Here is a 14,079-nt window from a genome sequence, read left to right as displayed (position 1 = left end):
GCATGTGTCCAATAGCCATTTTTCTAGATGTCTGGAACTGTACAAGGATACGGCACAGCAGATAACTACTAAATAGTCATTGTAGTCATAGCAGATGACTGCTGCTCCCAAATCTGGCAGAAACTGTAGATCTGTATGATGAGCTAGTAAACAGGATATGGATGCAAGGAATAGCTGGCAGCAATATGAGAGGTTTATAGAAAAAAGCCAGAAATCCTAAAGATGATTTTGCATTACATTGTTTCTGGATTCCAGTTGTTAATGTTGCTCCATGTTTGTGGTCACCTACTAGCATGAGAAAAGTCTGGATTTTCTTATTTCCCAATACTGATATGAAATCCAAATCTGGAATGAATAAGAAAACAATAAGGTCAATCTAGCTATCTTGTCTCAATCTCAGTAATAATGCATTTTGATCTCTGCTTCCTATCATGAAACAGACATTCTGAAATCAGAAAGTTTCCTTTGGAAAACATGGTCATTTAGTATTTTGGTATTCTAGAAATGATATCTGATGAAGCATGTTAGTTTAGGCAAGATCAGCATTTCCCAGTGCCAGTTTACTGTAACCTGTCTCTGAACAGATTCTTAGCTGGCAATCTGTGTAGAAGCACAGGAATAGCATTAGATCATTTCCCATGGGCTTGAAGGGCCATTTGCCTTCCCCAGGTTGTGCTAGATGATGATTATTCAAAAGACCTCACTTTTCTGGGCAAGTGTTGAGGAAATTAACAGAATAACAATTAAAAAAAAATCATCAGTTTATATTACACAGCCTAGTTCCATGTTTGAAGTTACAGAGGTGCTATCAGTGACATGGTGACCATGTTGCTAGAGATGTGTATTAGCTTTTTAAATTTGGTTATGCATCCTCTCTCTGAATTGCTGACTCTACTAAAGATGATTAATTCCTCAATATCTTAACATCTCACATTAAAAAAAATGAGTTGTTCCCCCAGCCTATATTTGCATGCCAGATGCCTATAATTCCTAATGCCATTTTCTCACTAACAAAAAAGATGTGGCTTTATGTTCAGAATTTTGCTGAAGTGCTTGGCTGCATAGTGACTTTCAGCTTGGCTCTCTGTTATTGAAATTGGTGATGTTCTCTGTGTGTAATGAAGTCTTTTCTACTAGGCTATGTTTTGGAAATGTTTTTTGATATTTTGTAGATTTCAAAAACTTGTTTCTTGTTATCTGCAAACTTATTTTGTCTGTGTATATGTTCTTCTGGATGGAGGTACTTTCTATTTTAAAGATCTCTCTCATGGTTACACATGTCTTTATTCAGGAGATAATTAACAAAATATCTTCTGGTTTTGTATTCATACTTTGCTGTTACAATTGTGCAAGGCTAATTTGGGCAATGTTTGTACATTCATCCTTTCACAGGAAACGAAAGTGGCATGTTACCCAAAAAAGATACAGTCAAAAAACCTGGTGGAAAACCTGATCTTGGAAGTGACTGTAAGTTCTATATTTAAATGAAAAAAAAAAAAAAAAAAAATGTTTACTTGTATAACTTTCAAGATCTACATTTAGGCTTGGAATTCTGCTTCTGGAATTTAGAGAAGTTTCAGTTATAATTCATCATTATAGAGAATTGGCTCTTGTGAGTTTATTTCCTGTGAACAACAGGAAACCTGTGATTCAGTGTTATTTTCAGTTTATTCTTACATCTTCATTGGATTTTTATAGACATTCTGACTGCTCTCTCTAGAGAGTTCTTAGGCTTAGCTTCAGATACAATAAAATGACAAGTGGCATTTTTCCTTGACAGGGGCTAAAATCTTGTGCTTAAGGAAATGAGTGTGATATTTGTGTACTGGAAACTCATGATACTGTGTGAAGGAAGTGTTTGAGGTTTGCCTCATCTCACCTAAGGGATTAAAATGTTAGCTGCTCAAAGGGGCCATCCCTACCTTCAGATCCTGACATGGCCTCAAGAGGAGATGAAATAAAGCTCCTTGACACAGGAAGTTTGGCTTGATTTCAGGTTCCCCTTTTAGAGACTGTGCACTGCTGTCAGAGCCAGCCTGGGCTGAAAATATTGATTCTTTTATGTAAAGATGAGTATCTGCTGACTACATATGTTATAACAGCATGCTCTGGCATTCATTCAGTATGAGCAGGATTATGCCTTGTGTCTTTTTGGTTTATGTGGATCCTCTGTTATAAGGTTTGTTTTTTAAAAATTAATATGGGATTAAAGGCTAGGCAATATTTGGTTGATAAAACATCTAGACTTAGACATCTAGACCATGCACTTAAAGCAGGTGAGGAAAAGAACACAGGTTCTGCTTGTTGCCTGAATGTGCCCCAGTGAGATGATTTGGGAAAAATAATTCTCTTTCTTGGTTTTTTTTTTGCATGGATACACACACCTCAGACAAGATCCTCTGAGGCATCTCTATGTTACATGTTATGATGAGATGCTGTGTCACAGGGAAATGTTCTCTTGTGCTACTTCTCTGAGATGAACATGCTCAATTTCCCTCTGTCACTTGTAGATATTTGCATGCTAAAAATTAAATATATACTTCCTCACAGAGATTTTATAATCAGAGAACAGGTCACCCTATACTCATCAAGTTTCTCTGCAAAGTAGGGAATGGTTGCTGTAGACCAGAGGAGCAGGAACACAACCCCAGTGTGCACAGTGTGATGTGAAGGGCTTGGGCCTGCTAAACCAAGTCCTCCTTGTGCTTTCAAGTTCCCCAGAGAAGTGGTCATGACACCAAAGCTGCCAGAGTTCAAGAAGGATTTGGACAGCACTCTCAGGCACCTGGTGTCATCATCTATCTGTAGAATATTACAAAACTCTTGCAAAAACAATGGTTCTTGTAAGTTCAAGACAACATTGTATGAAGGAATTATAATTATCATTTAAGTTGGGTAGGTTTCTTCCACAGAGAATTAGAAACAAGTTTTGTTGCATTCCACGTATTTCATTTACACAAAGATAAGGTTTTTCATGTTAGTGGTTACTTGAATGAGTATGGCTTCTAGTACATTAAAATAAATATTGGCACATTTGAGTTTTACTTGGGCTGCCATCAAAGTAGTCTGTGCAGAAGAAAATGGGGCAATGTTAGGTCCCCAGGATATTTGTCCTTGCAAACTGAACAAGAATCTTATCTCCATTGCAGAATGAAGATAATCAACCAGAGGCTTTTAACTGAGCTAATTTAGACCTGCAGCAAGTCCTGTAGTGGCAATCAAGGCAGTTAACTAACTGCAGTTTTATTGGGCTCTTATCTAAAATTTCTGAAATAATCAAGAATAAATCATTATTCTTAATATTTATAGGGATCGATACAACAATCAGTTCCATACAGATTTTGGAAACTCAGCAAAGCATTGACAATCGCTATTGTAGTAAAAATCTGCAGTGCAGGTAGGTGAATTGTTTTACTATACTGTGGTGAAATAAACACCATTAATGTGGCCTGCCTGCCTGGCTCCTGCTCACAGTTGTTTCCTCTAGCATGCAGTAGTCTTTGATACCTTTTTATATTTTTTCTGTTAAAATTTAAATGCAATTTAAATTTAAATTTTGTTTTGGTGAAGATACTGTCTATCTCAAAATCCCATATGTTTTAATGCAACCTTTTTCAGCTCTGGAAACTACAGCTATCTTATTCCTATTAACAAATACACACCCATGGATGTAGAAATCTCGCTGGAAATAAAGTAAGTGCAATTAAAAGGAATATATACAATAGATAAGAGTAGTTCTTTATTTCATAGAAATTCTTGCCTGATGTCTTTTCTTACACAAATGTGTCCTATTCAGAGGAGTGGAAAAAATCTATACACAACTAAATTTTAATGTAGATTTTGGGTAGATTTCATACTGTTTCATAGGCCCAATGCCATTCTCAGTTCAAGGAAAATTTCACCTGATGTTGCAGGTATTGAAATCCAGAAGTTTTAAGCTTCTATCATAACAATAATTTGAGCAGACATGTATGTTTGTATTGACAGAAATGTGGTCTCTGGCCTAGGGATCTGATTTTGCTTTTGTTGTAGAACAACATTATTAGGAACATAAATGAGTAACTGCAGAGAGTACCTTCCTTGGGCCTGTTGTGCCAGGCCCTGTTAAAGGGGGATTCTTGTGCAGGAACTTGTGGTATTGAATAAAATTGACTTACAGCAGGGAAAAGCAGGTACCTTTCAGCAGGTATTTTCTCCTCAAAAGCCCATATCCACTGCATTCTCCCAGAGGGAGCAAGTCCTTACTTTTTGAGTTTTATTCTGAGACAGGTCAGCAATAGCCAGAGCAGCTGCCAAACAGTCAGCTTGACAACAGTTTATGGTTCCTGTTTCTGCAAAAAAGGACTCATCCAGTCTTTTGATCTTCAATGTTATCCCTGTAAACATCTGCCTTTTTCAGATAAGATTAAATATAACAGTACTCCTGAAGTGTCTGCTTGCTTTCTACAGCCACTGAAAATTTGTCTTTTAAATGTATGTCATTATAATCCAATAGTACAGCACTCCCATGTAGGGATTAATACATCATATTCAGAGTTTCATTGAGTATGACATTATTTTGAATATTGGTTTGGGGGAAACTGATTTTATTTTTAATAAAGTAATTTATCCTTATTTTTCTCTGTTTCTTGAAGCACCACAGAGCCGTTAATTATATTTCTCTGCAAAGTCACATTTGGAAATTATTGTTCCTGTTACTCTTCAAGCCAAAACAGTAGGAAGGATTTCCAAGAAACCACACAGGTAAGATTTTTGCAGCAATACTCTGGCTTTTGGGAATCATTTTTATAAAACTAATGGCTGCAAAATTCTGGTCTTTGTTGAAGTACTAGAAATCCAACTGGTGGTGCTTTGAGTCTTTCAGTCATGGCTGGCTTTGTCATGACAATAATGAGATGCAATCTTTTTGTTGGAGTCAGTTTTCTGCTGACTTTTATAAAAATCTAATGATTCCTAGCAAGGAGAGTTTTGATTCTGCTTCAGCCTGACTCATCACTACAACTCATTATAACTCCAGAGATACTTAAGAAATGGGAATAAATTATCAGTCAGAGCTTTAGGAGAGCCCTCCAAACTCTCATCTACTTTATGGTTTCCATTATTATCTTAGGTAATGAATTCCAGTTTTAAAGTCTAGAATTTGCTGGTAACAATGATAGTATTCTGCTTTATTTCTGTGCTAACAGAGTTTACCACTAAATCCCTCTAGGGAAAACTCTTCATTTTAAAAGTGACAGTTATTTTTGGGTCATCTTCTGGATTGCCTCAATGGGGATAAAAGCTGGTAAAACAGGTTAGCTTTTCCCAACAAAAAATGTATTTAGTGACTAGGTCTTGCAAATCTTTAAGCATGTCCAGTAAATTGATCAAGTCTTTAAACTTTCTTCAAATTCCCTGGACATACAGGACTCCTTCAAGGCCCCCATTTGTCAGTATTTGTTTGGAAATGTTTATTCTGGCTAAAACTGTAGGAAAGTTGAAAGCAATGATAATAGCATTTCTGAACATATTGTAGGAGAAACATCCCTGAATTTGGAAAAAATTTCAATGTCTTCTTCAGAATTCTGATCTCTGCTCCCATACATAACATGTTTTTAACAGATTTCTTTTTTTATGCTTAGTCTAATTATGGCACTTGAGATACCTCCAGTCAGTCAAATTAAAGCACTTGAGATACCTCCAGTTGTAAGCTGATTTTTGCTCAGCTTTTCAAATGTCTTTGCAAAAAGTTTCAGGCTTCTCTGTAACAGTGGCAAAGTAATCCAAAAGCCCAAATTTCCCAAGTTTTTTCCCTGTCTGCTGTAATTTCAACAGAATTGAAATTAAGTCAGACATAGAGTTTCACGATGTAGAAATGCCCTTGAAGCTTACTGACAAAACTGGTCAAAGAGATTTCCTGTGTCAACCTGAAATCCACATCAAAAGACTAAAGCTAACTAGCCTTCAGCAGCAGTGAGCTTTCAGATTTGATGTCACTCAGAATAGAAATGCTGCCTAGTTGAAGAGGTTTCTTTCAAGAGGATTTTTGTAGGGATGGAAAGGCTTATTCTCTACCAAAAGGCAGAACAGCAATCATTTGGGCTGACCAGTCCCATGTAACTTTGTCACGTAAACATATTGTCTACAGCAGAGAGGGTGTGTCAGAAAGTGAGGAGAGAAAGATGAAGGAGCTGAGACACTAGAAATATGAGTTACCATGGATCATTAGGTGAAAGAGAGGTGAGGATTAAATTTTGTTTTATTTATTGTAGCATAAACATTTCAGGTACTAAATATGTTGTTTCACTTATGCATGGCAGAATACTGTAATAAAATATAGCATGAAACATTGCAGGTATCTGTTTTTGAAATACTGAGTGAAGACACTACCCATTTCTTTAGAATATATGGAGGAAATTTTCTGTCTTCTGAGCACTGCTAAAGTTGCTGTCCCAAAATCAGCAGAACTGCCATTTGCTAGTTCATTGGAGGTCACTGGAGTCAGATGCCTGCAGCTCCCATGTGGAGCTGATCAGAGTAAACACACATTTGCAGGGTTTAAAGTCAGTGCTTGGTCTTTAAATACTTTGCTTGTAATTATCAAGGCTTGGTATCATAATTACCTTGCACTGCATTTGTCAATTAAGTATTTCCAGAGCCTGTCCTTCTCTCCCATTCTCAAATGAGGTTATCTGCTCTGTCTCTCATTTATCCCCTAGGGTCGCCAGCACGTTTGGGCTCTCCCCATAGCTAAGCTGTACGACAGCGCGTACTCCTTGCGCGTAGCTGTGCCGGTAAGGCTCTTCAAATGGCAGCACTGCAAGAGACAAAGAGCTTTGGAACTGGAAGAACTTCCTTTATGAATCTCCTTTATTTTTCTTTTGCAGGGTTTTGCTAGCTGCTCAACAGACCGTTACTTCGCTGGAATTTTTTTTACTGATTACTACTTCTACTTTTATCGGCAGTGTAACTAAAATGTTGCCATGTATTCTGTTCTTTGGAGAAAAGATGAGGAAACACTTAATATGAAAAGGAGACTTGCAAATAACCCTGCATATTTTTTAAACCTCTTTCTGGGTTGTATGGGACCTTCTTGTTTTTTTTCACTTTTAAATTAAAAAAAAAAAAAAAAAGAAAAGAAAAATGAAGTGTTTGTCAACAATCATAGCTCTGCATTTCCAGAAACTGTTTCTAAAAAGACACAAGGTAAAGGAGTACATGATGTCGTTGTGGGTGGAGTGGGAGCTTCAAAGCTTTTTAGGGAAGCCTTCCCATTGAGTCACAAGGTGCAGAATGAACTCTGGCTTTCTAAACTCCTCAGAGAGGAGTCTAGGTGTGATTGGATCCAACATTAACCTCAGAACTTGGTCAATGGTTTAAGACTAAGGATTATACAAGTGCGATTGAACCTTTGTACAATTTTGTCATACAGGATTAAGGATGGCAAGCCAGATTTATAAAAATTAATTATTATGATAAATGATTAGACAAAAAGATCTTAATCAGAATTACTTACTCCACAGTATAGAAGCTAACACTACTAGTATAATATATGATAATATATTTATCAAAGCAATGATATTAAAGATACCAAAAAAGAAACAATTATTGAGTAGAGATCAATGTTACTCACCCATACCAATAACTTTGGGCAAATATCTTTAGTTCACCTTAAGAGGCATCCCCACCCAAGGGAGGAATCTCCACACATGCTTCAAGAAGGAGTATGCTAGGAATCACTGTCATTTGAAAGTGGCACTTTTATAGTAGATATATATATAAGTGGTACTTTTATAGTATAAAGTTTATACTGTAGTCCTGTGTCTCCAGGTCAGCTGTGTCAACTCAGCATCTCTACATAAGGATACTTTACAATATCTGCTGCACCTTCACTTCACCATCAGGATGTTTAACTTTGGGGTTGATGAGTCACATTTGGTTTTGCATAATTCTACACTAAAAGCAGCATGACACCTCCTCTCAGCTGTCACTAGTGACAGCTTTGCAAAATTTGCATTGCTCAAGTTTTTGCTGCATCCCAGTCAGAGCATCCTGCAACAGATGTGTAAATAAAATGATTGTATGGATCATAGAGAAATCATATAATATTGTATGTATAGCAGACAAGAGCAAATGAGTAGGAGCACTGCTGGGAGCTGGGATACCCTTCAATTTTCAGTAAATTGGAAGATGACTAAATATAATTAGCAATAAGGAGACCTGCTTCTGTCCTACAGGCATATGCCTTCTTTTAGTATCTGCTGTATTCTTTTAGATATAAATAATTTTTTTTTTTGCTAACAGAACCAAAACCAATCAAAATTCTAAAAGAGAAATGTAGCACTCTGTAAATGTCCTCTAAAATACATGTAACTTAGGGAATAGCAGGTCAACTCAATTGTCTGTGTGTTTCCATTTCAGAAAGCAGTCCTGTCATTACTGCCACAGCTGTGTGATTTAACATTGCTACTGCAATTTCAATGAGTTATATTTTAGCTATCTTTTTTTTTTCCTCTGAAACTGTCCATCAGGAATTAACTATTTACTCCTAATTCAGGTTATATTTTTTATTGGTGTTTGTGATTTGTGTTAGTATGATGAAAGAATAGAAATATTGTCTTCATGGCTTTCTCAGTCACATATGGATACACACCTGCATGGGAAAATAATTTCTGTTTATATTTAGGAAATACATTTTTAAGGAAAAGCTATTTAAATGGAATTTTACATTAGTTGCTCAGAAATAAATCAGATATAATAATCAACTAAAGTGTAAATAGTGTTGTAGGGTATGTTTAGACCAATCCTTTTTTTGTGTACAGAGAAGAAAGTAAATATAATAGAGAGACTGTAGGCTTTTAAAGATTTATGATGTGAAAGCTACATTTGAACAACAGTCCTCTGAATGGAATTATTTAGCAATGAAAGGGAAACATTAGGAAGAAAAATTAATGCCTAAAAAAGACCTTGCCACGGACTTTGTAAACACAGTGTGCCTTAATTGTATATTTATTGCCTGACAATGTGATGGGAGAGTTTAATTTGTTTCTGTGCCTTGATTTGACATTTCTTTTGTCACTATTTTGGGATTTCCTTTAAGAATCTCCTGCTTACTGATTTTTTTTTTTGTTTTTTGTTTTTAGATGCATGTGCTTAGTTGGGGTCAATTGCAATGTCTGGCATTTTTTCCTTAAATGACTCATTTGTTTGACCTTATGTGTTTAAGGGGGTTTTTTTTTGTGGTGTGGGTTTGTTGTTTTTTTTTCCTAGGAAGTGTTTGTGTTGTAAACCACTGTTCTATAATATTCCAGAGACTAACTGGTGTTGGAACTCTGGATACAAAAATCATCAAAAATTTGTGCCTTTAATTTTTTGTAGTCTGTACTTGAGGGTAGAGTCACAGAGGATAATGCATGTGCATTTTGAACAAAAATTCTGCCTTTTTGGGCCCACCTGGTTTTCATCACACTATTCTGGATTGTAATACCCTTCCCAATGGCACAGACCACTGCAGCAGGAGAATATAAACTCTAAGTGTTTCCTGTCATCAAAAGGCTCTCTGTAATTTGAGTCTAGGGTGAGGTTCATGTGGGATAGCAACTATTTTTTTTTTCTTTAAAAGCTTGTGGTGTTTTAATTACACATTATTTTCCCATTTAAAAATTTTCAACTCAGTTCTCAGTCCTGTCATGTTTGTAGTAAGATACTGCTGAAGATTTCCTTCAGGTTTCAGGTGGCATGTGGCTGTATGAAGGCTGTGTTCTAATGTGTCTGAGATAATAAATATCAATCTTGGCAAAAGCTAGGGAAGACTTAGCAGAAATTAAATACTTGGAGTTAAAAGAAGTGTGGCTGGGTGCTCTTTAGCTGCTTACTGGGGTTAAACTCACTCAGCCCCACCAGAAACCCAGAGTCACTGACCTACATGACTAATTTTTGATCCATTTTGGACAAGAGATGTAGAAGTTCTAGGAATGATTGTCACTCCCCTAACTGCCAAACCTTCACTTTACTATGTTTGGAGAAGAGGAACTCATCTTTACAGCAGTGGATTGGTGACGTTCTTGGCCTCCTGCTGTCCTTCTCCCTTGTATGGCATTGAACTAGAACTACCAGAGAAAAATACCAGCAGCATTTTCCACATTGTACTGCCAAAGGAAGTATGGACTGACCTTTCCAAATGAAAGGTTTGAAAAAGTTTAAGCATGTTTGTTGGTGCTGGTTTTTTTTCCGTTTCTGTGTCCTCAGAAATGAAGCTACAACATTTTTTAATATTGGTCATTCTAAGTTGAAAGAATTTTTGTGAATACCAAGTAATGAATTATTAATCGTTTATGTAAATTCTACTTGGAACAGGAAATTCTTTTTCCCTTATCTATTTTTACCACAATGTGGTTGTGAGATTCCTTCAGACACACATTACTGGAATATTTCTGCCTAATTTAAGAGGGAGCTGAGGCAAAGCAAGCTGCCAGGCTGTGTGAAAGTCACAGCTGTAAGCTGCAGAAGGCAAATGCAGGGCTAGGATGGGGTGATCTTGTACCATCTGATCTAGGTTTCAAACATGCTGTGCATACCAAGAACATGATGTGGCAATTAATGTTTTTCCTTGACTGTAACACAAATTACTTCACTGTGATTTCACTAAGTTTGATCTAGAAGTGGCAGCAGCATTTGAAGTAAGAGCCAGAGATGACTTGAAAGCCCAGTGCATTCAGCCAAGAGGCTGCAAAGGCTGAAAATCCTTCATGGTCACTTCATGGAAACCAAGGACAAGGCAGAAGAGCAGAGGAGGAATTTAGTGCTCTGCCTAGGGTTAGGATTACACCTCACCTGATGGTTATGCCTAGGCTTAGAGTCCAGAAAACCACAAAACCCAGAGCTCCATGCACACTGCATGTACAGAAGGCATGCCAAGGAAAACACTAGAATGCCACAACATGGCTCCCTTCACAACCTTTTTCTTGGCACCAGCCTCAGCCCCCTGAGCATTGTACAGCTTCACCTAAGGTTAGGGGACAGCTTTGGCACAGCTGTAGAAAGCTGTGAGCAAAGAGGCATTTTGGCCTCTTACTGCAGCTCAGTTCAGGTGACTCTCAGCTAGAAGATGCCTGGTAGGTAGTGAGGAGGCTGCCTCAGATCATCAGCTGAGCCCACCCTGAGAAGTTAGCAATCCCAAAACTGAGTCTGGAGTCTTGCACAGCACAGTTCTGAAGGGAGATCTGGGGTGAGCTTTTGATTAAATCCTGATTACCTATATTTTCTAGGATTTTAGCTTGCTTTATAAAATTAGAAAAATACTTTCATTAAGATTTGCTAATGGGTTAAATTCTGCTCACAGTACAAGAAGTTCCTCACTTAGGAGTCACTGACTTCTTGAACTACAAATCTGTTGCACAGAATCTGAGACAATCCATCTGATATAAAATAAGTTTACTCTTTCTACCTATATAAGTGCTACAATGTGTTTAAAATAAGTCAGTTCATTTTAGGTATAGAAACTACTTTCAAAATACAAAGAAAATTAATAATAGTTTTTCAATTGCAGTGCTATAAGACTTTTATATCATATGTTGCTTTACATGAAGACGTGACTTTAATATGTGACATTATAGTACACTTGGAAGCATTGAACAACTGATGGAAACTCATTATAGGAATCATTTACTGATCTTACCTTTATCTTGGAATCATTCTGTTAATGTCCCAGATAAATTGTGCTACAGAGGAACAACTTACTTCAGATTGGTGCCCAGTATCACTGATAGTCTGCCACTGCAAAAATTCCAGCTGCTCTGCTGTTTTTTGTGGATTGCTCCTCCACAAGATGTTTGCTTCCTCCCATGTTCCTTACATGTTAGACAAGGTAAAAGGCAGGACTGTCTTTGACTTGAGCTTTTCTCATACTGATGGGGTATAACTGGCTGCTCCCTCACACAGGGATTTCTTACTTGCCTTTGGAAATATTAAAGTGTTTTTATCTGTTTCTTTCTGTGGGCACAAGTTTTGTGTTTTTCAACTTCCTGGCTTCAGATTTTCTTGCATCTTGAAGAAATATAATTTGGCTGAGTCTCCATCAAGTTAGATTGTAATTGGTCAACACTTCAAAATTATTAGCAAGCAGAACAGTGAAGCTGATGGTATCAGTTTGTTAATTTGATGTAGGGTTAAAAGCCAGGATTTAGTTCATTCCAGACAAAAGAATCTTGAGTAATGTCTCTCAAGTTTCTTAAGGGAAATGCTTCTTTTTGAAACAGGATATTTTGGAAGTTTTAGTTTGTAGCTCCAAAGCTTTGGATAACATCTGTGACACAAGGGGGCTGGGATGCAGTCCCACTCCTCTGTAGACCTGGGACCACTGATGGAACCTTCATGCCTCTATTGCTCACTAATAAAACTTTGCTAATTGTGTTTTTACTTCATGAAGGGGAAGAGGATTTGAAAGTGGGTCAGTGTTGTAAGGGTAAATTAATTAGGCACACTGAGATGCTCTGATGTGTCAGGATTATGTATGTCTGGGCATAATCAAACAGATCTTGTTTTACTAAAACAATGTGCTTAGCACTTTAGAAAAATCAGGCCTAGTGAGGAGTGTACTAGGTCTAGATTTAGCTTTTCAGCTTGAATGCTTTGATTCTGGCATGTTAACTCAATATCCTTCTCAAGCTACAGAAATATTTCTCCAGAAAAAGTATGAATGGATTTTTTTTCTGTAGAGACAGAATCAAGTAATTGAAAGAAACTGTTTTCACTGTTACACTTCCACCCCTCTCCCTGCACTTATGCATGCATAGTATTTGTTAAATTCTTCTAATATGGACAGAGCAATTTTAATTAACATCTGCAAACCATCACATAATACCTGGAGTGGCAGTTGCTGGCTATGAGTCGTGCATTTAGGAATGAACTGTGCTTTCTAAGGAAAGGCCAAAGCATAAGTATGTCCCAGGTCTAGATCACATATATTTGTCCAGTGACTTGCTTCCCCTGCTGCTTATCTTTGGGCTGTGCTGGCAGGTGTCAGGAGCAGCCTGGCTGATGCACCCAGGGCCCCACAGGCATTGCCTGGAACCTCAGTGAGATTCCAGATGTGCAATGACACTTTAGTTAGTCCTAGTGTGTCTTGTGCCAGTAAAAAAAAGAAAAATTCATGCACTCACAGAACTTTGGGCACCCATTTCCTCATAAGCATAGTTTCCCCAAATAGCCTGTTTTCTGTCAAAATAGCACATGAATGGGCATGTTCAGTGCCAACCCTACAGGTTTTGCAGTGCCATCCTGACCCAGTTTTGGCTGGTTGCTGTGGTGCTGTGCGGGCTGATGGCCAGCGGGGCAGGGCGAGGTGGGGATGGCACACAGGCCTTTTGTTGCTCCTTGGCCAGGGTCCAGCCAGCTTGTTTCCCCTCTTCTCCCTCCAGCCCAGAGCAGCTGGCAGCAGCCTACATCTGCTCATCTGGAGCTGCAGCCCCTGGGTCTGTGTCCTGGAGCAGGCACCTTCTCCCAGGCACCCACAGCTGTTCCTCCCAGACCAGAAACATCCTTTGGCTGCATGTCTCTGTATTGGATAAGCCTTCATCTTCCTGCTGCTGGGCTTTAAGCATTCTGCCTCTCCTCATCTAGTTGCTTTCCAGACATCCTGTGTCCTGCTTTACTCCCTCCAGAGAAGAAACTCATCGCAATACTTTGAAAGATGAGATCTAAAATAAGTTGTCTTCTTAGTAACAGGTGGAAAGTGACTTCTATGAACAGGATTTGAAACAAAACTCATTATATTAAAGGCAGATTTTAAAATTTCTAGTTGATGTTAAATATATCACAATTGCCTACATGCAGTAATATAAGCACAGGATTTGCAAATTTGAGTTTAATGTTAATTTAGCTGGTAGATAGTCTGCAGGGTAATCAGTGCTTTGCATTTTTCATTCAATCTTAATGTTACATTTTGCCTTCCACAACATAATCCAAACCACAGACCAGCTGGCTGTGTTGATTAAAATCCTTTTTCTGCTTTTTATTAATCTTCATGGTTTTGCCCTAGAATTATGAAGTGGTCATGGTCTATCAGGAAGGAAATCTGCTGGGCCAGAATGCAGTATTTAC

The 14,079-nt window shown here is 37.8% G+C and overlaps 1 protein-coding gene across 1 annotated transcript in view; it reads left to right on the top strand.

Moving 5' to 3' along the window:
* Positions 1–6,980, top strand: part of MYRFL (myelin regulatory factor like) — a gene marked incomplete at its 5' end in the record, with an annotated part of 38,340 nt that extends 31,360 nt beyond the window's left edge. Inside the window, 6 exons of the mRNA XM_079304467.1 lie at positions 1,393–1,467; positions 3,310–3,397; positions 3,619–3,693; positions 4,635–4,743; positions 6,699–6,773; positions 6,867–6,980. Coding sequence (XP_079160593.1) covers positions 1,393–1,467; positions 3,310–3,397; positions 3,619–3,693; positions 4,635–4,743; positions 6,699–6,773; positions 6,867–6,953 — 509 coding nt within the window. The 3' untranslated portion in view covers positions 6,954–6,980. The remainder of the gene's footprint in view (positions 1–1,392; positions 1,468–3,309; positions 3,398–3,618; positions 3,694–4,634; positions 4,744–6,698; positions 6,774–6,866) is intronic.
* Between the last annotated feature and the right edge of the window lie 7,099 nt (positions 6,981–14,079).

The sequence above is a fragment of the Erithacus rubecula genome (genome assembly GCF_903797595.1).
Source record: "Erithacus rubecula genome assembly, chromosome: 4".
NCBI classification, from domain to species: Eukaryota; Metazoa; Chordata; class Aves; order Passeriformes; family Muscicapidae; genus Erithacus; species Erithacus rubecula.
The sequence above is the reverse complement of the archived record's forward strand: the minus strand, read 5'-3'. Positions and strand labels throughout refer to the sequence as shown.